The following is a 24,539-nucleotide window of genomic DNA, read 5'->3' as shown; positions in this document are numbered from 1 at the left end:
TGCTGCGCGCCCTCGGGTGGAGGCGGAGAGAGAACGCGACACCTCTGAGCGGAAGTGCGGCTGAGCCGGTTTCCGGGGCCGCTGGTGTGACGTGTCCCGCGCTTGGCGCAGCAGGAAGCGGCGCTGATCGCGGCCTGAGTTCCCGGTGCCGGCCCCGGCTCCTCTCCCGCTGCCGCCATGCTCGACTTCTTCACCATTTTCTCCAAGGGCGGGCTTGTGCTCTGGTGCTTCCAGGGAGTGAGCGACTCATGCACCGGGCCCGTTAATGCGTTGATTCGTTCTGTGCTGCTGCAGGTATCGCTCCCCGCGGGATCAGAACTCGGCTCGGCCCACTGACCCAGTCCATAACCCCTTCAACTGATCTCACACCGCCTTCCCACCTTTCTCCGGCTATCCCGGACTGGCCACTCACTCGTTGCCAGTACTCCGCTTCTTTCTTCCGCCCCCATCGGACCATCCCGCAACTTTGCGACGCCCCCCTCTCCTCCGTTTATCGGACTCTAGCCGAATTCCGGCGCTTCTTGAGATTTCCCATAGTTCCATTTACCCCCCCCCCCCCCCCCCAGCAGCTTGGTTTTTTGTTTCGAAGGCTGGGTGTGATAATGGAAAAATTAAAAACTGTAAATAGTGTACAGCTGCTAGTAAATCTGATTGTATCATTAAGTCCCTTCTTGCCTTCCCACTAACCTCTTTTCCTCTTCCCCCAAACTTGGTACCTCCTTCTCTGCCTGATGGGATGCTAGAGAGCAAGGTCCCAACAGCTTCTTGTCCTGGGAAAAGGTCTGACTTTGGGGGAAGTGTCTATTTTTTTCCCCAAAGGTAATCCTTCTAGGGTCCAAGTCTGGGTTTTCTGGGTAGTCGGAACTTAAGACATACACCCTCCCTTTTTTTTCCCCAGGAAAGGGGAGGTAACAACTCCTTCACCCATGAGGCACTCACACTGAAGTATAAACTGGACAACCAGTTTGAGCTGGTGTTTGTGGTAAGTCGGGTATTTAAGAGGGACAGTATTTACACTTTCAGCATAATCCTAATTATTGAGAACCCTAATTAATTGTACCCAGCATATATGATGAAGTAACTGAGAAGACAGAAGGCGGAGAGGGAAAGGGAAGACGTTCCTGAGCTCAGTCAGGGAGCTTGGCTGCCCCTCAGGTCAGGGAAACCTGCCAGGCCACTGAGCCAGTCTCAGGAGGCCTGCGTTGAGTTGGCTTGTAAGCAGATCTGTTGGCTGTTTCTCTCCCTGAACAGGTTGGTTTTCAGAAGATCCTAACACTGACGTATGTAGACAAATTGATAGATGATGTGCACCGGCTGTTTCGGGACAAATACCGTACAGAGATCCAGCAGCGAAGTGCTTTAAGTCTATTGAATGGCACTTTTGATTTCCAAAATGACTTCCTGCGGCTCCTTCGGTGAGAGGCCACCCCTCTGCAGAATTGATTTCCATGACCTGATGAGCTCCCTTCTTTCCTGAGGGTGGTTCAAGGGTAGTAAATAGCATTGAAACACACTCTTGAATTTGTTGCCCAGTTCTAATTGACCTCTTGGTGTGAGGGTCCTTTTTCTGGACTTTGATCATTCTCTTCTCTCTAGTGAAGCAGAGGAGAGCAGTAAGATCCGTGCTCCCACTACCATGAAGAAATTTGAAGATTCTGAAAAGGCCAAGAAACCTGTGAGGTCCATGATTGAGACACGGGGTGAAAAGCCCAAGGAAAAAGCAAAGAACAGCAAAAAAAAGGGGGCCAAGAAGGAGAGTGAGTTTGAGCTCCTTGGACATACAGGGGCATGAAAAGTTAACATGGCAGTAAGGACTGAAGTTGTTCCCCGTCTTTCCCCTTGTCATTGCTTGTCTCCCTTGCTCAGTGCCCATCACAGTCATCCCCAGTCCTTGTCATCCCCAAGATGTTTGCTCCTAGTTTCCTCTTAATAATTTGGGTAATAGTAATTGGGGTTTGGAAGACTATTTCCCATTGTTGGAATTTGGTCGTTTTTCTCCAGTGAGTTTTCTCTTAACAGGTTCTGATGGCCCTTTGGCTACCAGCAAAGCGGTTCCTGCCGAAAAGTCAGGTCTCGCAGTGGGGCCTGAGAATGGGGTCGAACTTTCCAAAGAGGAGCTAATACGCAGGAAGCGAGAGGAGTTCATTCAGAAGCATGGGAGAGGTCTGGAGAAGTCCAGGTCAGCATTCTAAATTTCATCATAAATACTGTTAGCTAGCTATGTTGGGGGCAAGGGAGCTCGTCTCTGGCTCTTGGGTGGATGATCCCTCTCCTACTTCACTGTAACCCTTTGTGCGTAACCCTTTACAGCAAGTCCATGAAATCCGACGCTCCAAAGGAGAAGGGCAAAAAAGCACCCCGCGTGTGGGCGCTGGGCGGCTGTGCTAACAAGGAAATCCTGGATTACAGCACTCCCGCCGCCAACGGAGCCCCTGAGGATGCCCCACCTGAGGACATCAGCTTGGTAAGAGGCACGGGCCAGTGTGGGTTACCATTAATAAGAAGTTAGGGAGAAGGTAGAGACTAGGAGGGCAGTACCTTTGGTTTCTATGAATGAAGGGATGGGTCCCATCTGGAGTTTTCCAAATCAGAGATGGAGGAATGGGGACAGGGTAAATCCCAGGCTTCTTTGCCCTCAGCCCTCAGTGTTCCTGATCCCATCTTGTTCCTTTCCCTCTACCCTCCAGATTCGAGGGACTGGGCCTGGGGGGCAGCTTCAGGATCTGGACTGCAGCAGCTCAGATGATGAAGCGGCTGCTCAAAACACCACCAAACCCAGGTAGGGGAATTTCAGGGGGTGGGTGCTACGGTTGGCTCCAGGACGGATGAAGCTTGACTCCTGCCCCCTGGCGTCATATCTATCTATAATCTGTGCCTACAGTGCTACCAAGGGAACTCTGGGTGGCATGTTTGGGATGCTGAAGGGCCTTGTGGGGTCCAAGAGCTTGAGTCGTGAAGACATGGAGTCCGTGCTGGATAAGATGCGTGATCATCTCATTGGTAAGTTCTGAGAACAGGGGGACTACTCATGGTTATGGGACAGGTGGTGGAGAGGGGAACCACCCCGAATTCTCTTCTGTATCATAGGGTTGTTTACTGTTGACTTGGCACTCACACATCTGTCCCTCTCTAGCTAAGAATGTGGCAGCAGACATTGCAGTCCAGCTCTGTGAATCTGTGGCCAACAAGCTGGAAGGGAAGGTGATGGGGACATTCAGTAGTAAGTATCTCTCTAAACCAGGAAGCGCTCAAAGCATTGTGTGCACCAGCCAGTTCAGCGCGTTGACCTCCATTCATACTAGGTGTGTGGCTTGTGGCAAACTCCTTCCCCCCTAAATGTCTGTTGCATAACTTAGACCTGAAGAGTTCTGAGAACTAAAGGAGTTAACACTCGTACAGTGCTTGGAACACTGTCACATGTGGTGCGGATTCCTGGGACAAGAGCCTTGGGTTCTCCAGATCTCAGTTTCTTGGGGTGCAGGGGGTTCCCGCGAGTGCATTCCTTGGGCTTCACAGACCCACCACCCCCTTCTAGCGGTGACGTCCACAGTAAAGCAAGCCCTCCAAGAGTCCCTGGTGCAGATTCTGCAGCCACAGCGTCGCGTAGACATGCTCCGGGATATTATGGATGCCCAGCGTCATCAGCGCCCTTATGTTGTCACCTTCTGTGGCGTTAATGGAGTGGGGAAGTCTACTAATCTTGCCAAGGTCAGTATAGCTCCCCACCCGTCTCAGACATCCTTTCTTCACACTCCAGGTCTTAGTGACTCTGGTTCTAGGGCACTGATTTCTTTGCTGCTTTTGCCCAGATTTCCTTCTGGCTGTTAGAGAATGGCTTCAGTGTCCTCATTGCTGCCTGTGACACATTTCGTGCCGGTGCTGTGGAGCAGCTGCGCACACACACCCGGCGCCTGAGTGCCCTGCACCCCCCGGAGAAGCACAGTGGCCGCACTATGGTGCAGTTGTTTGAAAAGGGCTACGGCAAGGACGCTGCGGGCATCGCCATGGAAGCGATTGCCTTTGGTATGGTACACAGGAGGGTGGGGGGCTGCTGTGGGCCCCTTTCCTGGGCTTCCCTTGTGATCCGCAGAAAGTCTGGGATTCCCTCCTACCAACTTACTGCTCAGCAGCAAGTCAGGGCGGTAAACTTGCCATGTGGAGTAGCTAACTGTGGGCAAAACTAATCTCTTCCACCCAAAGAAGCCTCTATTTGGTTTCCTTTATCCTGTTGCCATATATTTCCTTGAATGTTTCTGATGGCCAAGCACAGAATAGGTTTTTGCTCACACTACCTTATGACCAGATCTGGAGCCCAAGAAAGCAAACATCTAGGCTTTTAATACAGCCAGGTTACCACTTCTTGAGAGAAAGGTAGGATGAGCAGGACAGCCTAGAAGTTTTGAGTTGACCACTTTTTTTCTCTCTAGCACGTAACCAAGGCTTTGATGTGGTGCTGGTGGACACAGCTGGCCGCATGCAGGACAACGCCCCTCTGATGACTGCCCTGGCGAAGCTCATTACTGTCAACACGCCCGACTTGGTGCTGTTTGTGGGGGAGGCCTTAGTAGGCAATGAGGCTGTGGACCAGCTGGTGAGGGCTAGGGCCTAGTCCTTCTCCCAGCCTCAGCTTTGGCTTGCTGGATGCTTCTTGTACTTAGCCCTTGTTTCTCCCTTACAAGGTCAAGTTCAACAGAGCCTTGGCTGACCATTCTATGGCTCAAACACCTCGGCTCATTGATGGCATTGTCCTTACCAAATTTGATACCATTGATGACAAGGTAAATATGGATGGTACGGGAGAGTGAGATGGGGAGGGGTGTCCTTCACGGGGAGCTGATGCTCTAAGGGTATGTTGTTGTCTCCAAAGCTTCCTGTTACAGAAGGGATAGGAAGAAGTGGCCTTGAGGTGATTGTGTGTCCCCTTTCTCCACTTCAGGTGGGAGCTGCTATTTCTATGACCTACATCACAAGCAAACCCATCGTCTTTGTGGGCACTGGCCAGACCTACTGTGACCTACGCAGTCTCAACGCCAAGGCTGTGGTGGCTGCCCTCATGAAGGCTTAATATGTCTCTTGCCCAAAACCAAATCACTGCTTCCCCCCCAAAACCCCTCTTCCTGTAACAAGAATGTGCTTTAGAGTCTGTGAGCGATTTCTCTTCAGTGTAGTACAGAGGCAGAGTGATGGGAGCCCTAGGGGCTGGCAGCTCCCCTGCCCCACTCCCTGGCAGCCCAGCCTCCACCTGCAGGAAGGGCCTAATCATGTTATAGTCCACTGCCCATCGCTCCCTTCCCTGACGGCCCTTCCCACCTACTCAGGCATTCCCTTCACTCTGCCTACCCACTCAGTCTCATTACAGCTTTGAGCAATGGTTGGAAGACCCAACACCAGAGCTTTGCTAACTGACACAGTCACAGGGATGTCTGAGCACAAGGAGCAGTTGAGAGACTTCCGGGGCCAGCTCTGGGGTCTGCCTTGGATACATAGCTTTTGGGTCCCTGGGGCCAGGATGGTACCCACCAGACTGTGGCAGTGTATGGCCTGTTCTTAATTGCTGCTAATTCTGATGATGACCCCATCCCCACTGTTTCCTCAAGGCATCAGCTAGGCCAGAGTGATTTGTTACAAAATGAACGAAAGAAGTTCCTGCTTCCCTCAAAAATAAAGGGAGCTGAGCTGCAGTGTTGCATTGGGCTTCTCAGCCTTCCAACTCTTCCCTGCTCCCAGAATCCAGATGTAAGCTTTGCATGTTTCCCTTCCTGAGAGAGAACCAACTGTCAGAAGGGTATACAAGTTGCCCCTCTCCCCCACCCCACTCTTCACCTGAGCGGATCCTGGCTTTTCCTCCTCATCCTCTCTACAGTGCCTGGTAGACAAGTGCTACGTTGAAGAATACAAACCTCTTGTTAAGACTTGTCCTGTAGCTTGGTATTACAGATGTGCTATTAGTGCAATAAGGTGAAGGCTGTCTGCCCAGAGAAATACATAATTTATATAAGAAAATAAATTTCATAAGTAAATTGCCTTTTATGTCTCGGAGTTATTTTATACAGGATTCAAAACTAAGATCCCACATCATACTGTGCTTCTAGGCCTCAAGGTAAGAAGGGAAACAGAGCGGGAATTGATAATGAATGGTTGTCCAGAGAATGAGATCACCCACTTCATTGTGAAAGAACACAACCCTTAAATTAAATTACAAAAAGTAGGCTCATTTAGTGCCTTTGCAGGTTTTCTAAAGGGACTCTAAAAGTAGAGCCAGGGCCCTGGGAAGTAAATGAACAAGCTTTTAATACAGCTCAGTTATGTAAAATACTGTACACTGTAAAAGGTCTAGAAAACTAGAGCTTCAAGTCATGTTTTAAAAAAGCCATTAAGCTTAATTGAAAAACCAGGTATAGAGTACAAAACTGCAACAAGGGCCACGGTGACCCGGCGGCGTCTAGCTCCCAAGTCCTTCATGCAGGGCTGGAGCCACAGTCAGTGGAGGTGTCGCACTGATCTGCTGTGTGGACACAGGCATGTCCAGCGCAGGGGTGGGGGGAGGCTGCACTGGGCCCCGTTGTCACTTGGGGATTCGTGAACTGGAAGAGGCCGCAGAAGATCAAGAACCAGTGGGCATGAAGGACTGAGCTGGAGCACCCCCCCCAACCCTCAACTCTACCCCCAACCTTCAACCTCTGGGTTTTGGTACTTCCACGGAGCTGTGCTGGGTTCTTATAAGTTTACTCGTTAAATACTCTCCACAGTCGGGCCTGACACCTTGGTCTAATGCTGACGATCTCTCCAGCCCCCTCTCATGTTCTACAGTCTGTGGAGAGAAAGAGAATTAAATGAAGTCTCATGAAACACAGTATATGTCCAAAGCTGCAGATACTAAGTCCAACTTAACCCTTCAGGAGACAAAACATCACAGATACTAGGAATCTTGTGATAGACTCCACAGGAAAATACAGAATCCTTAACAGGTAGAAGTCCTTCTTCTCCAAGCTACTAAACAAATCCTAGAAAAACATTTTCTGCCCACGAAGCTGACAAACAGAACAGGAAATAGGATACCTCTTACTTCACTGTGTGCCGCCGAGGAGCCATTCAGCTGACCTTCTCTCACCATCCCTGCCGAACAAAACGCACATCAGTATCCGATATTAGACCAGGAAGTCAAAACTCCTAATACGAAGAAAACCAACCCACCAAAGGGTAATGAAATAACATGGTCGAAGAAGGATGGCATTATTTAGTAATGGGGACATCACAGACAAGAGGATAAGGAGGTGGGGAGAATGAACTGGGTTAGTCTTCAGGTAAGAGGGAAGCAAGTAAGGTCTGCGAGTGCACTAACAGTGCAAATAAAGCATTAAATGGGCAAAAGTGCGTCTGCTGTCCCTAACTCATTTAGAAGGCCAAATTTAGGTAAAAATCTAGGGATGGAGACGGGGAGCGGCATACAAGTGAGCAAATTCAACCAAGGAGAAGAGTGAAAAGTAGCAGATGCTCTCTCACAACACAAAATCAGTTTCAATCTGTGCTGCCCAATATGGTGTCGTGAGCCACATGTGGTTCAACAGTTTTACATTAAAAACTTTGTTCCTCAGCCACACAAACCACATTTCAATGCCCAAAAGCCACATGGGCATTTGGTTATGGTACTGGACAGGGAAGATAGTATTTCTATCACTGCAGAAGATTCTATTGGACAGCCCTGGGATAGAGAATAGCATAGGAAAAAGTTTAAAACTAAACACATGGAAGAAAATAGTCATCAGAAATATGAGCAATTAGAGTATAAATGAATAAAAGCACAGTACTCCTACAAACTGGTACTGGCATTCCCCCTCTTGGAAAGAACTTTAGCAATAGCTATCAACCACTAAAATATTCATGCCCTCTGACCTAGTAATTATACTGAGAACCCATCTGAATGAAATTACTGGCAAAAGGAAAAACTGTAGGGATGCAGATGTAATTCATTGCCAACAGTACTTACAATAGAATAAACTAGAACAAAATTAAAAATTGCCTAACAGGAAAAACTGGGTAAGCTAACATCCACATTGGATTTTTTTTTAAAGTGATAATGCTATAATTTTTTTTAAAAGATTTTATTTATTTATTTGACAGAGATCACAAGTAGGCAGAGAGGCAGGCAGAGACTTTAACACACTGAGCCAGTGGATGAGGCACCCCGTCATCCACATTGGATTATAACACAGTCATTAACACTAGTGGTTATCAAACCAGCCATACAGAAAAATATAGGAGACTGGATCACTGAATAAAAACAGTAACATGACTATGTATACTTTGGTTCACAATTATGAAAAAATGCACAGGAAAAATTGTTAATTGGAAATATACCAAAATAACTGCTTGTATTACAATAATGAATTATAAAATTTTTTCCTTTTCCCATTACTTGATTTTTCTGAAATAAATATACTAGAACCTACAGAATCTTTTGAATCCAAGCAACTTTCACTATGCAAAAGCAAGTACACAGCAAGTATGTCAGGAGCCTAGCAAATGTTCAGTGTTAAACAACAACAAAAGACCTCTTACCGCTTACTAGTAGGTACCCACAGAGACTCAAATCATAATCAAGGATGGAGGATAAGCTTGACTTGTGGCTAAATGTTTTTAACCTAAAACTGCTCTGCTAGATTTCAAATCACAAACTCAGCTGACCACTCTACTAAAGCCCCCTGGCCATACTGAAAATCCTTCATTTTTAAAAGTTCAGAATATTCAACTGAAAGATAGAGGACTCTGGGAAAAACCACTTTGGGAGGAAGACCAGAGAGCTAATAAAAGAATCTGTGACATTCTGTAATACCTTTTTTTTTTTTAATAAAGATTCTGTTTATTTGAGAGAGAGAGAGAGAGCAGAAGCAGGGGGAGTGGCAGGCAGAGGGAGATGAGGAAGCAGGCTCCCCACTGAACAGGAAGCCCAATGCAGGGCTCCACCCCAGGACCCTAGGGTCATGACCTGAGCCAAAAGCAGACACACTTAGGTGCCCCTCTATAATACTTCTGATAATTTTTGTCGAGAGAAGATTTCGTTTAACAAGAACAGCTGTCCAGGAGGGTTTTATTATTGTTTTTAATTTTAGCATCTTTCCTGGGCAGAAGATCTCAGAATGCAGATCGAAAGAAATATGTAGAGCTTGGTAGGTACCTCTTGTTTAATGACAACAGAATATGCACAATGGAAAAGCCTACTCAAAGTCCTAAGTGTGGGCCAGCAGCAGAAGAATCTGAAACACTGCAGGCTAGCCGAAAACACATCCCTAAGAAGAGCAAATTATTTTCATAAAAGAGACAAACCCAAAGGTTTGTCTTTTGAAAGTGTTTTCTAGGGGCGCCTGGGTGGCTCAGTGGGTTAAAGCCTCTGCCTTCGGCTCAGGTCATGATCCCAGGGTCCTGGGATCGAGCCCCGCATCGGGCTCTCTGCTCAGCAGGGAGCCTGCTTCCTCCTCTCTCTCTGCCTGCCTCTCTGCCTACTTGTGATCTCTGTCTGTCAAATAAATAAAATCTTTAAAAAAAAAAAAAAAGAAAAAAAAAAGAAAGTGTTTTCTAAAAACCATAAAAATACTAGAGAAGAACATAGGCAGTAACCTTTTCGACATCAGCTGTAACAACTTTTTTCTAGATAGCTCTCCTGAGGCAAGGAAAACAAAAGCAAAAATAAGATCACTGGGACTACATCAAAATAAAAGGCTTCTGCATGGGACACCTAGGTGGCTCAGTTGGTTAAGCAGCTGCCTTCGGCTCAGGTCATGATCCCAGGGTCCTGGGATCAAACCCCTTATTGCACTGCCCTCAGTGGGGTGTCTGCTTCTCCCTCTGCCAGCATCTCCTTCTGCTTCTCCCTCCACCTGCCCCTCCTCCTGTTTGTGCTGTCAAATAAATAAAATCTTTTTTTTTTAAAAGATTTTATTTATTTATTTATTTGACAGAGAGAGAGATCATAAGTAAGCAGAGAGGCAGGCAGAGAGACAGGCTCCCCACCGAGCAGAGAACCTGATGTGGGGCTCGATCCCAGGACCCTGAGATCATGACCTGAGCTGAAGGCAGAGGCTTTAACCCACTGAGCCACCCAGGCGCCCCCAAATAAATAAAATCTTAAAAAAAAAAAAAAAAAAAGACTTCTGCACAGTAAAAGAAACAATCAGCAAAACTGAAAGGCAACCTACTGAATGGGAGAAGATATTTGCAAATGACATACCCAAGAAAGGGTTAGTATCAAAATACATAAAGAACTTAGCAAACTCAATACCCAAAAAACAAAGAGTCCAATTAAAAAATGGGCAGAAGACATGAACAGATATTTCTCCAAAGACATATGGATGGCCAACAGATACACAAAAAGATGTTCTTCATCACTTGCCATTAGGGAAGTGCAAATCACAACTACAATATCACCTCACACCTGTCAGGATGGTTAAAATCAACAACGTAAGAAACAGTTGTTAGTGAGGATGTGGAGAAAAAGATACCCTCATGCACTGTTGCTGGGAATGCAGCTGGTGCAGCCACTCTGGAGAACAGTATGGAGGCTCCTCAAAAAGTTAAAAACAGAACTACCTTATGATCCAGCAATCAGACTACTGGGTATTTACCCAAAGAATACAAGAACACTAATTCAAAGGGACACATGCACTCCTATACTTAGAACAGCATTATTTACAACAGCCAAGATATGGAAGCAGCCAATTAAAAAGAATGAAATCTTGCCATGTGCAATGACGTAGATGGAGCTAGAGAGTAAAATGTTAAGCAAGATAAGTCAGAGAAGGACAAACACCATATGATCTCACTCATGTGTAATTTAAGAAACCAAACAAATGAGCAAAGGGGGGGAAAGAGACAAATCAAGAAACAGATCTTAACTATAGAGAACCAACTGGTGGTTACCAGAGGGGAGGTGGGTGAGGGGATGTGTGAAACAGATGATGGGGATTAAGGAGGGCATACGTGATGAGCACTGGGTGATGGACCGAAGTGCTGAATTGCTATATTGTGCATCTGAAACTAATTTAACACTGTATGTTAACTGGAATTAAAAACAGTAAAAAAGGGGTTTTCTGAAGTCTTCTGGAGAAAGGGTTGACACAATTTTTTAGTGTTCATTTGTGGTGATGTCTTTTACAAATCTGGTTCCATTCTGATGGATAGCCACTGATAATAAGGGCTTTGGAATTTCTCATTACAGTAGAAGTCCACTTAAAAAATCTGATTCACGGGGCGCCTGGGTGGCTCAGTGGGTTAAAGCCTCTGCCTTCAGCTCAGGTCATGATCTCAGGGTCCTGGGATCGAGTCCCGAGTCGGGCTCTCTGCTCAGCAGGGAGCCTGCTTCCCTCTCTCTCTCTCTCTCTGCCTGCCTCTCCATCTACTTGTGATCTCTCTCTGTCAAATGAATAAATAAAATCTTAAAAAAAACAAAAATCTGATTCACGGGTTGCCTGGGTGGCTCAGTGGGTTAAAGCCTCTGCCTTCAGCTCAGGTCATGATCTCAGGGTTCTGGGATCGAGCCCCGCATCGGGCTCTCTGCTCAGCGGGGAGCCTGCTTCCTCCTCACTCTCTCTCTCTCTCTCTGCCTGCCTCTCTGCCTACTTGTGATCGCTGTCTGTCAAATAAATAAATAAGATCTTAAAAAAAAATCTGATTCAGAAAAGAAATCAAGGAATAATACTAGGTTTAGGAAAAGTTCTCTCTATATTAAACTACTGTACTTTGTTAGGCCCCCTAAGATGCATTCGGATCGACAATGCAAATACATACCAACATAGAACTTTTCAAGGATATATACCACATACAACAGCAAAGTTTTAAAAAGCATTCTTCAATTTAGCAGATAACAAAAAGTTTGGCCTTTTTTAGGGTTATTGGGAACTTGCCTGGGGCCATTAATAAACTGAACTTCTATATCCATTTGGCTTTGTTAGAACCTGGAGGTAAAATGACAAATGAGTGTAACCCTAGACTCTATCTTAAATACCATAATAGTGTTCAAATATTATTTTTTTAAAAATGTGTTCTGTTTGTGAAGATAATGCACAATTACTGCCAGAAACGCTAACACAGAAACAAAATACTAAGAAAAACAAAACTTACATCCTACCACAGAAAGATAACCACAGTTAATTCAGTAAACATCACTCCAGATACTTCCCCATGCATACAGAAACCAAAACAGAATACATCTACAATTCTGTAGGAATGGGATGGACTGTGGTGGCGTTTTACAACCTGGTGTTCTTTACTCATATATTATGTCTCTAATGTTTTTTCAGGCAACAAAATTTTCCCTCTTATGGCTTCACTGTGTTCCATCAATTACACAAATGCTGATGTATTTTTTTTTAAAGATTTTATTCATTCATTTGACAGACAGAGATCACAAGTAGGCAGAGAGACAGGCAGAGAGAGAGAGGAGGAAGAAGGCTCCCTGCTGAGCAGAGAGCCCGACGCCGGGCTCGATCCCAGGACCCTGGGATCATGACCTGAGCCGAAAGCAGAGGCTTTACCCACTGAGCCACCCAGGCGCCCCCAAATGCTGATGTATTTAATAAAGTCTATTAACTGGAGTATTTTAGGTTGCTTCCAACCTTTTTTTGCCATTATAAAAAAAACGATTATATTTTCATACCTTTATCTCTATGCAATTGTGTAGTATAATTGTGCAATTGTCCAATTATCTCCTTAGGAGAAATTTCTAAGATAAGTTTGTATCAAGTGGGATTTCTGGATCAAAGGTTTTTAAATTCTGAACATACTCCAAACTTCCCCTTCAGAAGAGCTGTACAAACTTTACCTTCCCACCAACACGACGTGAATATATTTCTTTCCTCACAGCTTTAGCCAAAACTGAGTAATCTGTCATTCTTTTCAGTTTTGAAATCTATATTTTAATTGCATTTCACTGAGAACTAGTGAGGTTGAGTATTTTTTCATTCTTCCTACTTCTATAATAAACAGCTTGAATATGTCTTTGTCCACTTTCTTACTATCCAATGGCATTTTAGTCTAACTTGAAGACTGACCATGATCTCCTTTCCTAATACAGGTGGGATTATATTTCTTACGTTGGTAATGATTTTACTCATCACAGATACATAAAAGGTCAAAGAGCTATTGCTCTCAGTCTCAAAATTCATCTTACCTGATCTACCCCTTGTGGATATCTCACATGTCAGTCGCTTGAAATATTCTGGGAGATCAGCATATTCATTTCCATAGGAGATGACCTTAATTCCTTTGTCCAGCATGTTTTCTCGAAGCTTCTTGAACTCATCCACATCTCCTCTCCGAACGAGCATGAAATGTTCTAAGTCAGATTTATGCTTCACAGCTTCCAGAAAAAGGGCTTGGAAAGTGGTGTCATCCACAGTCCAGCCACAGCCCAGGAAAAGGAATGACTTGTTTTCATAGAGTTTCTGAATCTCTCTCTTGCGAGAAAAGAAACAACACGTTAATGACACTGTGAAGACACATGTAAGACATGTCCGAAACAAAAAGGTCAACAGGATCATAACTACAACGTTTAACAGACTGTGATGGCCAATTAACCAAATTGCAAGATCAGACTCCTTTGTGGGATGAATATAAAGAGGGTATATTCATCCCACAAAGGAGTCTGATCTTATTGTTTATTCCTATAACTTGAGGACTGGTCTAAAATTTTATCTTTACCGGACATTCTACTACTCTCTATTCAGGCTTTCACTGAGTAGGCAGTGGGCTACTTGCTATACAGCTTATCTGTCAGATCTGTATGTCCAGAGGCCATAAGGCACTGAGAAGTTTTCAATATATCTTACTCTTCCCATTTTTTCTTTCTTTTTTTTTTTAGATTTTATTTATTTGACAGACAGAGCTCACAGGTAGGCAGAGAAGCAGGCCGGGGTGGGAGGGAAGCAGGCTCCCTGCTGAGCAGAGAGCATGATGTGGGGCTTGATCCCCAGACCCTGAGATCATGACCTGAGCCTAGGCAGAGAGGCTTAACCCACTGAGCCACCCAGGTGCCCCCCGTCTTTCCATTTTCTAGATCATTATTTTCCTTTTTTTGCTTTATAAACTGAACCATGGGATCACCGGAGAAGATAATTCCATTATCAGATTTGCTTAAAAAAAAAAAAAAAAAAACAACAAAAAACCACTTACCAAGAACATTAATATGTATGTGTGTATATATATGCATATGTATAATATACAAACATCAGAGATGATTTTGCTCTACGGATTACTCAATGTCAAAGATGGATGCAATAAAAACACATGTCAGGGAAAGTATAGGAGAAAAAAAGTCCCTTATGCTTTAGAAAGTATTACATTTCCCTGGTTTTTCTTTTGCTATGTCATATAAAAAGACATTATCATTCTAAGTGACCTACTCCTGAAAACAGCCAGTATACACCGTTCTCAGAGTTGGGGGCCAGTGAATTTTCCCCACATAACCCTGGCCAGAGAGTGCTTTACACGTTATGTGTGAACAAGACTTGTATCTCAAAAAACCCACAAGCTTTTTCACAAAGTTTTATTATCCTACTTAGAATTTCTTTGCACTGAGCAGTAAGTGTGATAATTCAATATAGGCCTATCACCATTCACACACAGTCTCTTCAGAATGTATGTTCTAGAGCAACTGGTCGGTAAAAAAGTGCATATATTATTACTGGCACAGAGGTGGTTTTATACTGTAATAAACCAAATGGTGAGGAAGGATAATAATGTCATCTTTGTAGGCAGGGAGGATGCTGGTGACAGAATGCCATCTGCTGGCTGTCAATCAAGAACAAAGTAAAGGGGGCGCCTAGGTGGCTCAGTGGCCTCTGCCTTTGGCTCAGGTCATGATCTCAGGGTCCTGGGATCGAGTCCCGAATCACGCTCTCTGCTCAGCAGGGAGCCTGCTTCCTCCTCCTCTCCCTCTGCCTGCTTCTCTGCCTACTTGTGATCTCTGTCAAATAAATAAATAAAATCTTAAAAAAAAAAAAAAAAAAAAAACAAGGTAAAAACCTCCAGCTGGACACCTGAAGAGACATTCTGCATTTCCTAAACTACCACATGCACAACCACACGCTAAGAAGCACAGAAAGAAAGCTTCACCTTCCAGTTTTAACTCATGGGGAAAATGTTATCCCGTGAAGACCGAGCATGTATTCAGAGGTTTCCCGGGAAGGCTTTCCTGCGACCAGCAAGAGCAGCGCCACTCACCATAACTTCGGTGTTCCTGAGCACATTCTGGTAGCCAGCTGGATGGAGGACAATGCCACTAGGATTGGTGTAGACCCCGTGGATGTGTAAGACGCTCAGCTTCCGCTTCTCCTGAGCCCACTCTAGAACCTGTATAACACAAATATGGCTCAACCAAGTTGGCAGGGCTGAGCATTTGCTTAAAGGTCCCCATGGGCACAAGGCTGCTTTGACGGACTAGGCTGCTGGCATGACACTTCATGATACCGTAGGGCAAGCATGTAAGACTTAGTGTGGCTTTAGTTTCCATTCCAGGCACGGCTGTTAGGGCTGATGGAAGCATGCCTGGTGATTTCGCTTTGAACGTAACCATCAAAAACTGAAGTGTCATCATTTGTAGAAATGCTAGGGCTCGTACCACTGGTGATTGATACACATGACAGTTTGGGAAGACTGTTTCAGCAAAGATCCCCAAGGTATCACGCATCCTATATCCAGGCCCTGTGCAGTCCCTTTTCACACTTACTCCAGGCTTGGCCACTGGCTTGCTTCAGCCAACAGGGCCTTAGCAAACAGGATGCAAACAGCAGCTTGAAAAATGTTGGCACAGATTTCATTTCCCTTTTGTGGCTTCTGGAAGCCGGCACCATCACATAAGAAGCCTCAGCTAGCCTCCTAGAGATACGTGGCCCAGCCAAATGCCCACACCGGCAGACATGGGAGCAGGGCCATCTGACAGCAACCCCGCCTGGGCCAAGCCACCTGGTGACTGCAGCCACGTGGGTAACCAGCAAAACCAGCACGACTGCCCCGGTTCTGAGCCCAGCTCAAATGCTCACTCACGATATCAGGTGCAAATAAAATGTTTGAAGCCCCAAAGTTTCCAGGTGGTTTTTTTGTGCCGTGGATAAGCAACTTTGTCCCCCGAGTTACCTAAAAGGCTATCAGTGAAAAACAATCACTTAGAAGACAATGGTAATGAGAGCCTCCTAGATGTCACCGTTCCATTTCCTCAAGGACTTGAGAAAGCATAATTTCATTCTCATATCATTCTAGAGAAAATCAGGTTTGGGTTAGTGAAGAGGCACAGAGATGGTGCACATTGAGTAACACGAGGCTGCAATCTCACCACCGGTCAAGGGCGTTAATGTACTCGATTTCAATACTGCCCTCTTGTGGACTAAAACCACAAAGCAAACCTTCCAGGATGAAAATGCAAGAGAAAAGAGCCAAGTCTGAGAGAAACCCCTTATTTTGAAAAGGCCCTTATGCTTCTGTTGCTGGTCATAATCCCAGGAGATTATATCAGGAACATCAGAGGAGCTGTTTCTTGCCATTAATTTTTGAATTTCGTTCAATCATCTATGAATTCAAAAAGTATTTACTGAGCACCTGCTACGTGCCAAGTACTATCTTAGACGTCAGGGTAAGGGCTGACGCGGTATCTGCGTAAATGGAGGTGCTGTTTCCATGGGACAAACAGCGAGAAAACAAACCGAGATAAAAACTGAAAGTTACAGTAAAGTGCCATGAAAGAAATGGGTAAAAAAATAAGGACAGACCCCTTCAAAAAACGTAAGGGCAGGTCAGAGAGAGACTTACAGGCGAAGAAGGAGCTGACCATACCAAGCACGCAGGTAGCAGGTGGAAAACATGCCAGCCAGAGCCAACCGGCCTTCACGGCACCATTTCTTTACATTTGATCTCTTTTTAAAACCTGACCGCAAGCTCGGCCAAATCACAAGAATGGCATTGTAGCTGCTGCTCTGGCAGAGACAGTACTGTGACAATAAATGTCAGCGGGTGAATCCGTTTTCTATCCAAACTGTTTATCTGGGCTCTAAGTCAGACACAAAGGTAGGTTCCTTGGAAAATAAAGTAGGGAAGGAAAATTGCAAAATACAAAGCAGGACAAATGAGACTTGGTAGCATTTTATAACCTGTTTTTTCTTTCTTCCTTCTTCATTTCATCATCTCTGATTATGGTAATGGAAATATTTTCCTTTTCATGGCTTCACTGTATTTCATCAATTAAATAAATGTTAGTCCATCTACAGAATCTCCTACTGGTGCGGAAGTTCAAATTACAAAGTCAACTGACCATTCTAATAAAAAAGCCTTCTCTTGTTAGTTGACATAAATCAACATCTATAATTCAGTATTATGGTAAGCGGCTTAACTACAGCATGGGCTGTATTAAACAAAACAAAACAAAACAAAACAAAACAAAACTCTCCTGCGGTTTCCACTGAACATCAACTTCAGCCCAGCTATCACTTGGCTTGAAAGTTGCTCTTCAGACATCAAAAAGTAGTGTTCATACATTTCTTATAGAAGCTATGAAGAATATATCCTAAGAAAGAACTCTCAATCAGTATTGTGCTCATCTGATATTAGCAAATGTTAAAAAGATCTTACAGTTTAAATGACTTCCTATAACCTTGCTTTGAAATTGCGTGAAATTGTCAAAACTCACAGACCTGAATACTTTTCAGAGCTGTGCGTTTTACTCTGTATTGATTTTATCTCAAAAACGAAAAAATAAAAATCCAACTAGGGACAAGAATCTTCCTTTATACCCCAACATAAATACCAGCAGTGTATAATATACCAACTAGAAAACAGTTTTTCTGATGAAGATACAACCCACTAGCCTGAAGAAGAGACCAATCCTTGTTACCTTTTTCTCATCAGTAAGGTCAAGGGATTCGAGTTGTTTTCCCTGATCTGCTGCATACAGTTCCAGGAGATTATCAAAATTTGTAGTTAATACCAGGGCTCCATTTTCCATCAGGTGAAGAACTGACTGAAGAAGCTGTTTTCCAGAATCTTCCATCTTTGACTCCAAATCATCAAATACTTCATATAAACAGTCCTTGAAAAACGTGGATCGAACATTACTAGTTCGCTGGGGAGGGATTAGAAAGAGAAAAATTAATTCCACGTGTTTTGTCGGTCACTTGTTTTGATTTCAATAATACAGCAAATTTTTGAAGAATACTGTACTTAAGAATAAGGATAAAATATTGTCTACCTCAGAAAGTTATACTAAGAAAAACAGGAAACATGCCATGTACTTAGCACAATGCCTAGCACATAGTAAGTGCTCAGTACTATTATATCACATGCAAATAAGCATAAATTCCCTAAACAAGCATTTTTATAGATTGAAGAAAATGGGCATGGTCAAGATGTTTATGGATTTAGGAAAAATGGCTTATCTTATCCTTGCCTGCTTTTTTCCCTGAGCATAATTCAGGAATTTGTTTACAGGTATGCTGGGAAAAATACTATATAACAAAGGTTACCATAGATCTGCATTTTGCAACTGTTTTTAAAAATACCAAACATTAATCAGTTCTAAGAAGACTTCCTCCTTTGTTTTTTAAAAAATTTATTTATATCTTTTAAGATTTTTTTAAAAACTTATTCATTAGAGAGAGAGAAAGAGAGGACACGCGCACATGAGCAGAAGGGAGGGTTGGAGAGAGAGGGTGAAGCAGACTCCCTGCCAAGCAGGAAGCCCAATGCAGGGGCTGGATCCCAGGACCCAGAGATCATGACCTGTGCTTACGGCACACTATTAACCAACTGAGCCACCCAGGTGCCCTTCCTCCTTTTTTACATATGGTTTACCTGAATAAGGGCTTTCCCAGTTTCATTCTGAGTATATGTAAATATCTCAATGACTAATGAGGAAATAGAATACAAACCCCTGGTAGGAAGGTGGATTTAAAACTTAAAAGAAGTAGTGAGCCCAGGCACACAGGAATTGCAAACGGAACGTAACTAGGTAATGTGCTATAACAAATGTCTAATCCCTATCTTGTTCCTGCAACTATCAGGCCTTTGGATAGTATCAAAGCAAGAATCAGTTCATAAAGGCCCCAGTATTTCCCAAACTCCAAGTAACTGTACTCAGCTGCTATAATGTAGGTGTTTGAGCTCCTTTCGTTTTTCCTCAAATCAGTCCCCCTACCTTCCTGGTTTTGTGTCTCCTTCTAATAGCTCAATGCTCAGAGAAAGATCTGTTTCCATGGAACCACGTAAGCAGATTCATAAAATACACTTCCATTTGCAAATTCTTTTCCTAATTTTTCAAAGAACTTTATAAAATTATCCAATCTTTAAATTATACCTACCAACTAAAAGAAATGGTAAATATTTAAACATTGGAAAACTAGAGCACAGAGGTGAAACTAAAACCACAAAGCAAAGGTGGTGACACGCCCTGAAGTTTATCTGGTCAATCACCAGTCCATGCAACATCTACCATTAGATAGGATTCTCATGATACGCTGTTGTCAGTGGGCTCAGAGTCTCTTCTGGTGCTAGACAGATGGTATAGCCCATATTTATGTGGCTAAGAATGTGGGGCATGCTTTTCAACTGCGACTTGAACAATCCGATCAGAAACAGTGAAGAATTTACAACCATACTTAATGAATTTCACCACATACATGAACTATATAAAAAATATGATTCCCCTTTAGTATCTACCAAAATTACAACCCATTTACCCTACAGTCTTGCAATCCCATCTCTGGGAATATATCCCACAGATATACTACAAACAAAGGAAATGACATACACAAGGTTATCACTGCTCTGTTATCTGTAATAATAAAGGACTGGAAACAAGCCATGCAATCTGTGTGTAGGAAACTGAGATGGCCAAGAACCCATAAAGGGGGCCAGTATGGAAAGATCTCCAGGATATACTATTAAGTAAAATAAACAAGATACTGAACAGTACATTTAGAGTGTTACCTTTTGACATGGGGGATGGAAGAGGTAGTGAGATAGAATAAATCTAGTCCTATTTGCTTGTTTTGCGAAAAAGGAACACTAAAAGGATACTCAAAAAGTTAGTAAGAGTGGTGACCTATCGGGGAGGGGTGAGTTTGGGAAGAGGAGGTAGACAAAGACATGGTGGGAATGAGATGTTGCAATGTATGTAAACCTTTTTACCTCATTTTGATTTCTGTAAGGTGCATACATAATATCTATTCAAAAAAGCAAAACTAAGCTTAAAATTAAATAAAAACGATGGTGATTTTAAGAACTTCCCTGTTGTGTTTTGTATCTTCATTTTGTACTCTGATTCATACACAGTTAATACAACCCCATATTCCAGCGCCAGTTTAATCATTACACACACAGATAAAAATACCTGCGTATACAAATGAGTAATTATGGGTGTGGACTATTTTCTTGCTTGTAAGGAAAGAAATACAAAAGGTTAAAAGCCTGGGAATAAATGTTCTAAGTCACTTATTTGAGCTATCTCTTAGTTCTATTTCTTTAAGTTCCTACATCTTGTGTAGCGACACAGAGAGGAAGGAAAGAGGCTTTCTGTAGCTGTGCTGATTTCTTCAGACTTTTTTTTTAAAATTATTTCTTTATTTCTTTTATTTATTTCCTCAGACTTAAAACGAACATTTCTTTCTCTTGAAGTATGTGACCCTAGAACAAAATTTCCCACCAGTAGCCTAAGCAAAGACAAAGGAATGAAAACAAACAAGGAGGTTCCATAGTCAAAAGGAAATGCCAAACTCCCACACAATTTTATGGACGTTTTCTTATTCACTTAAAACAGTGAAATGAAACCAATGGTACTGGAGTTCTTCTACCCTTAACTCTCATTTTTCTGATCCCAGATACAGTAAAAACAAAATCCGGACTCTTTCTCACCAAGGTTACTGACATTCATTGTGTACTTACTATGTGCCAAACACTTCATATACATTACCTAACTTACTCTTCATGAGTTAAGTAGTATTAGCCCAGTTTTACAGATGCAAAAATAGATTCTGAGAAGTGAATTTTCCCAAAGTCCCAGTGCATTTAAATGGCAGAGTCTGATTCTGAAACCCAAGTTCTCTGTACTGAATGCACAATATCACCTCCCTAGTGTAAGAAACTGGCTCAGTAGATGGGCCTATTGAATTAACCTGCCACATTATTGCTGTTAGATTCTTTAAAAAAAAAAAAAAAAAGATAATTTCATGGGAACCTGGGTGGCTCAGTCAGTTGAGCGGCTGCCTCTGGCTCAGGTCATGATCCCAGGGTTCTGGGATCGAGCCCCACATACGGCTCCCTGCTCAGCAGGGAGTCTGCTTCTCCCTCTCCCTCTGCCAGCTGCTCTGCCTACTTGTGCTATATCTTTGTCAAATAAATAAATAAAATCTTTTAAATAAAATCTTTTTTAAAAAGATTTTATTTATTTATTTGATAAAGATTACAAGTAGACAGAGAGGCAGGCAGAGAGAGCGAGGAAGGCAAGCAGGCTCCCTGCCGAGCAGAGAGCCCGATGCGGGGCTCAATCCCAGGACCCTGGGACCATGACCTAAGCCGAAGGCAGAGGCTTTAACCCACTGAGCAACCCAGGCACCCCTAAATAAATAAAATCTTAAAAAAAAAAGACCATTTCAAACATATATAAAGTAAAAAGAATATACACCCCACTGTACACCCATCATCCAGTTTCGACCATTATCACACATAACCAATCTTATTTAACCTAAATTCCCCTCCACTATACCCCTGCCATGCTCTCCTCTTGAACAGAATTTTTCTGAAGCAGTTCCCAAGCGTTGTATTTCATGCAGCTACTTCAACAATTTCCCAAAGCCCCCCCCTTTACATATAAAACAAAACATAACTGCAATAACACCTATCACACCTAAAAGAAAAAAGAAATAATATTAATTCCTTATTATCAAATACTCAGTGTTCACATCTCCCTAAACACGTGTCCTTTTTTAAAAGCCTTTGGTTTGCCTGTATTTTTTTTCTTACATATCCTCTATTAAAGTGGGTTTTGGGGTGCCTGGTTGGCTCAGTGGGTTAAGCCTATGCCTTTGGCTCAGGTCATGATCTCAGGGTCCTGGGATCCAGCCCCGCTATGGACTCTCTGCTCAGCAGGGAACCTGCTCCCCCCGCCCCCGCCTGCCTCTCTGCCTACTTGTGATCTGTCAAATAAATAACTAAAATCTTCAAAAAAATAAAGTAGGTTTCAAAACATGGCCCATGGTCTCTGTGGATCTCTAAGATTCTTTAAGGAGTTTGCAAAGTAAAATTATTTTCATAATAATATTAAGGTAATTTCTGTCTTTTAAACTGTGCCGATATGTGCACCAATGGTACAAAAGCAATTGTGGGTAAAACTGCTGGTGACTTAGTGTGAATCAAGACAGTAGAACTCAGCTGTGCCTGCAACCACTGCATTCTTCATGACCAAAGACTTAGAAAAAAAATCCCAGTTTCACTTAAAAATGTTCTTAATGCAGCAGTAAAAATTACTGTATTAAATCCTGACCCTTCCTTTTAAAAGTCTGTATGAAGAAAGAGGAAATGTGCACAGAGCACTTCTGCTGCAGCCCGAAGTATGACGGCTGTCTCCGGGCAAAACATTTGCGTGACTGAACTGTAAGCTTGATTATCCGTTTTTTCATCAAACATTATTTTTACTTGAACAAATGATAAACTAGTCATTCAGAGTTGGGTATTCTCAGGCATTTTTGAAAAAACAAATGAAGCGAGCCTGCCATTTTGAGGGAAACAATTGAGGACTGCTGTTATGGTTGCCTATGACAAAAGTGGAACTTTCAAGCAAAAACCAGAAATTTAAAAAAAATTATTTAAAATCAATTTAGTTAATATATAGGGTAGTACTAGTTTTAGGGGTTGAATTTAGTGATTTATCAGTTGCATGTAATACCCAGTGCTCATTCCATCAAGTGCCCTCCTTAATGTCCATCACCCCATTACTCCCTCCCCTCCACCAAGGCTCAGTTTTTTTCCCTAGAGTTAAGAGTCTCTTATAGTTTGTCTCCCTCTCTTTTTTTAATCTTATTTTTCCTTCCCTTCTCCTATGTTCATCTGTTTGTTTCTTAAATTCCATATATAAGTGAAATCATATGGCATCTGTCTTTCTGACTTAATTCACTTAGCATTATACCCTCCTGCCCCATCCACATCATTGCAAATGGCAAGATTTCATTCTTTCTTTCTTTATTCATCCATCTGTCCAGGGACATCTGGGTTCTTTCCATGTTTTGGCTATTGTGGACATTGCTGCTATAAACACCGGTGTGCATGTGCCCCTTTGAATCATTGTTTTTGTTTCATTTGTATAAATATCCAGTAGTGCGACTGCTGGGTTGTAGGGTAGCTCTATCTTTAACTTTCTGAGGAACCTCCATACTGTTTCCCAGAGTGGCTCACCAGCTTGCATTCCCACCAACAGTGTAGGAGGGTTCCCCTTTCTCTACATATTCACTGACACGTGTTGTTTCCTGACTTGTTAATTTTATAGCCATCCTGACTGGTGTGAGGTGGTATCTCATTGTGGTTTTGATTTGTATCTCCCTGATGCTGAGTGATGTTGAGCATTTTTTCATGTGTCTGCTGTTAGTCATCTGAATGTCTTCTTTGGAGAAATGTCTGTGCATTTCTTCCTGCCCATTTCGTGACTACAATTTTTTCTTTTTTGGGTGCTGAGTTTATAGATTTTGGGTACTAGCCTTGTATCTGATATGTCATTTTTTAATATCTTCTCCCATTCTGTAGGTTGCGTTCTAGCTTTGTTGACTGTTTGCTTTGCTGTGCAAAAAAAAAATGTTTATCCTGATGAAGTCCAAATGGTTCATTTTTGGTTTTATTTCTGTGCCTTTGGAGAAGTGTCTAGCAAGAAGTTGCTGTGGCCAAGGTCACAGAAGTTGCTGCCTGTGTTGTCTTTTAGGATTTTGATGGCTTCCTGTCTCACATTTAAGTCTTTCATCCATTCTGAGTTTATTTTTGTGTGTGGCATAAGGAAATGGTTCAGTTTCATTTTTCTGCATGTGGCTGTCCAATTTTCCCAACATCATTTTTTGAAGAGACGGTCTTTTTTCTATTGGACATTCTTTCCTGCTTTGCCAAAGATTAGTTGGCCAAAGAGCTGAGGGTCCATTTCTGGGCTCCCTATTCTGTTCCGTTGGTCTATGTGTCTGTTTTTGTGCCAATACCATACTGTCTTGATGATTCAGCTTTATAAAAGAGCTTGAAGTCCGGAATTGTGATGCCTCCAGCTTTGGTTTTCTTTTTTAACATTACTTTGGCTATCTGGGGTCTATTCTGGTTCCAAACACATTTTAGAACTGAAAAACCAGAATTTTAGAAAACTCTTAATGGGTCACCAGGAGCTTGACAACCTCCAAATACTTATGTGATGAGACTGGTGGTGTTATTAATGAATGTAATTTTTGAGCTGTGTAGTGAAATGTGTCAATATCTAGAGGATATATGTAACTCAGTGAACCAAGATTTTCTAAATGACAGATGCATGATGTTACAAAATCATG

At 43.0% G+C, this 24,539-nt stretch overlaps 2 protein-coding genes across 7 annotated transcripts in view; one reads left to right on the top strand and one right to left on the bottom strand.

Annotated features, from left to right (window-relative positions):
* The first annotated feature begins 56 nt into the window (after window positions 1–56).
* On the top strand, window positions 57–6,025 carry SRPRA (SRP receptor subunit alpha). Its single transcript, XM_047693879.1, has 14 exons — window positions 57–294; window positions 899–982; window positions 1,252–1,415; window positions 1,597–1,757; window positions 2,020–2,179; window positions 2,311–2,464; window positions 2,688–2,779; window positions 2,882–3,000; window positions 3,134–3,220; window positions 3,536–3,708; window positions 3,810–4,023; window positions 4,428–4,591; window positions 4,680–4,778; window positions 4,937–6,025. The coding sequence occupies exons 1-14, from the start codon at window positions 178–180 to the stop codon at window positions 5,063–5,065; spliced, it is 1,917 nt and encodes a 638-aa protein (XP_047549835.1). The 5' UTR covers window positions 57–177; the 3' UTR covers window positions 5,066–6,025.
* Window positions 6,026–6,274: 249 nt separating this feature from the next.
* Window positions 6,275–24,539, bottom strand: part of FAM118B (family with sequence similarity 118 member B) — a 51,479-nt gene continuing 33,214 nt past the window's right edge. For 5 of the 6 annotated variants that reach the window (XM_047693889.1, XM_047693890.1, XM_047693891.1 and 2 more), the window contains 5 exons: window positions 17,873–18,100; window positions 15,214–15,342; window positions 13,163–13,448; window positions 7,060–7,119; window positions 6,275–6,811 (listed from right to left, as the gene is read on the bottom strand). In XM_047693889.1, coding sequence (XP_047549845.1) covers window positions 6,798–6,811; window positions 7,060–7,119; window positions 13,163–13,448; window positions 15,214–15,342; window positions 17,873–18,100 — 717 coding nt within the window. In that variant the 3' untranslated portion in view covers window positions 6,275–6,797. The remainder of the gene's footprint in view (window positions 6,812–7,059; window positions 7,120–13,162; window positions 13,449–15,213; window positions 15,343–17,872; window positions 18,101–24,539) is intronic. The other variant, XM_047693887.1, reaches the window with a different exon arrangement.

The sequence above is a fragment of the Lutra lutra genome, chromosome 10, assembly GCF_902655055.1.
Source record: "Lutra lutra chromosome 10, mLutLut1.2, whole genome shotgun sequence".
Taxonomy (NCBI): domain Eukaryota; kingdom Metazoa; phylum Chordata; class Mammalia; order Carnivora; family Mustelidae; genus Lutra; species Lutra lutra.
This window is presented reverse-complemented; position numbering and strand designations above follow the sequence as displayed.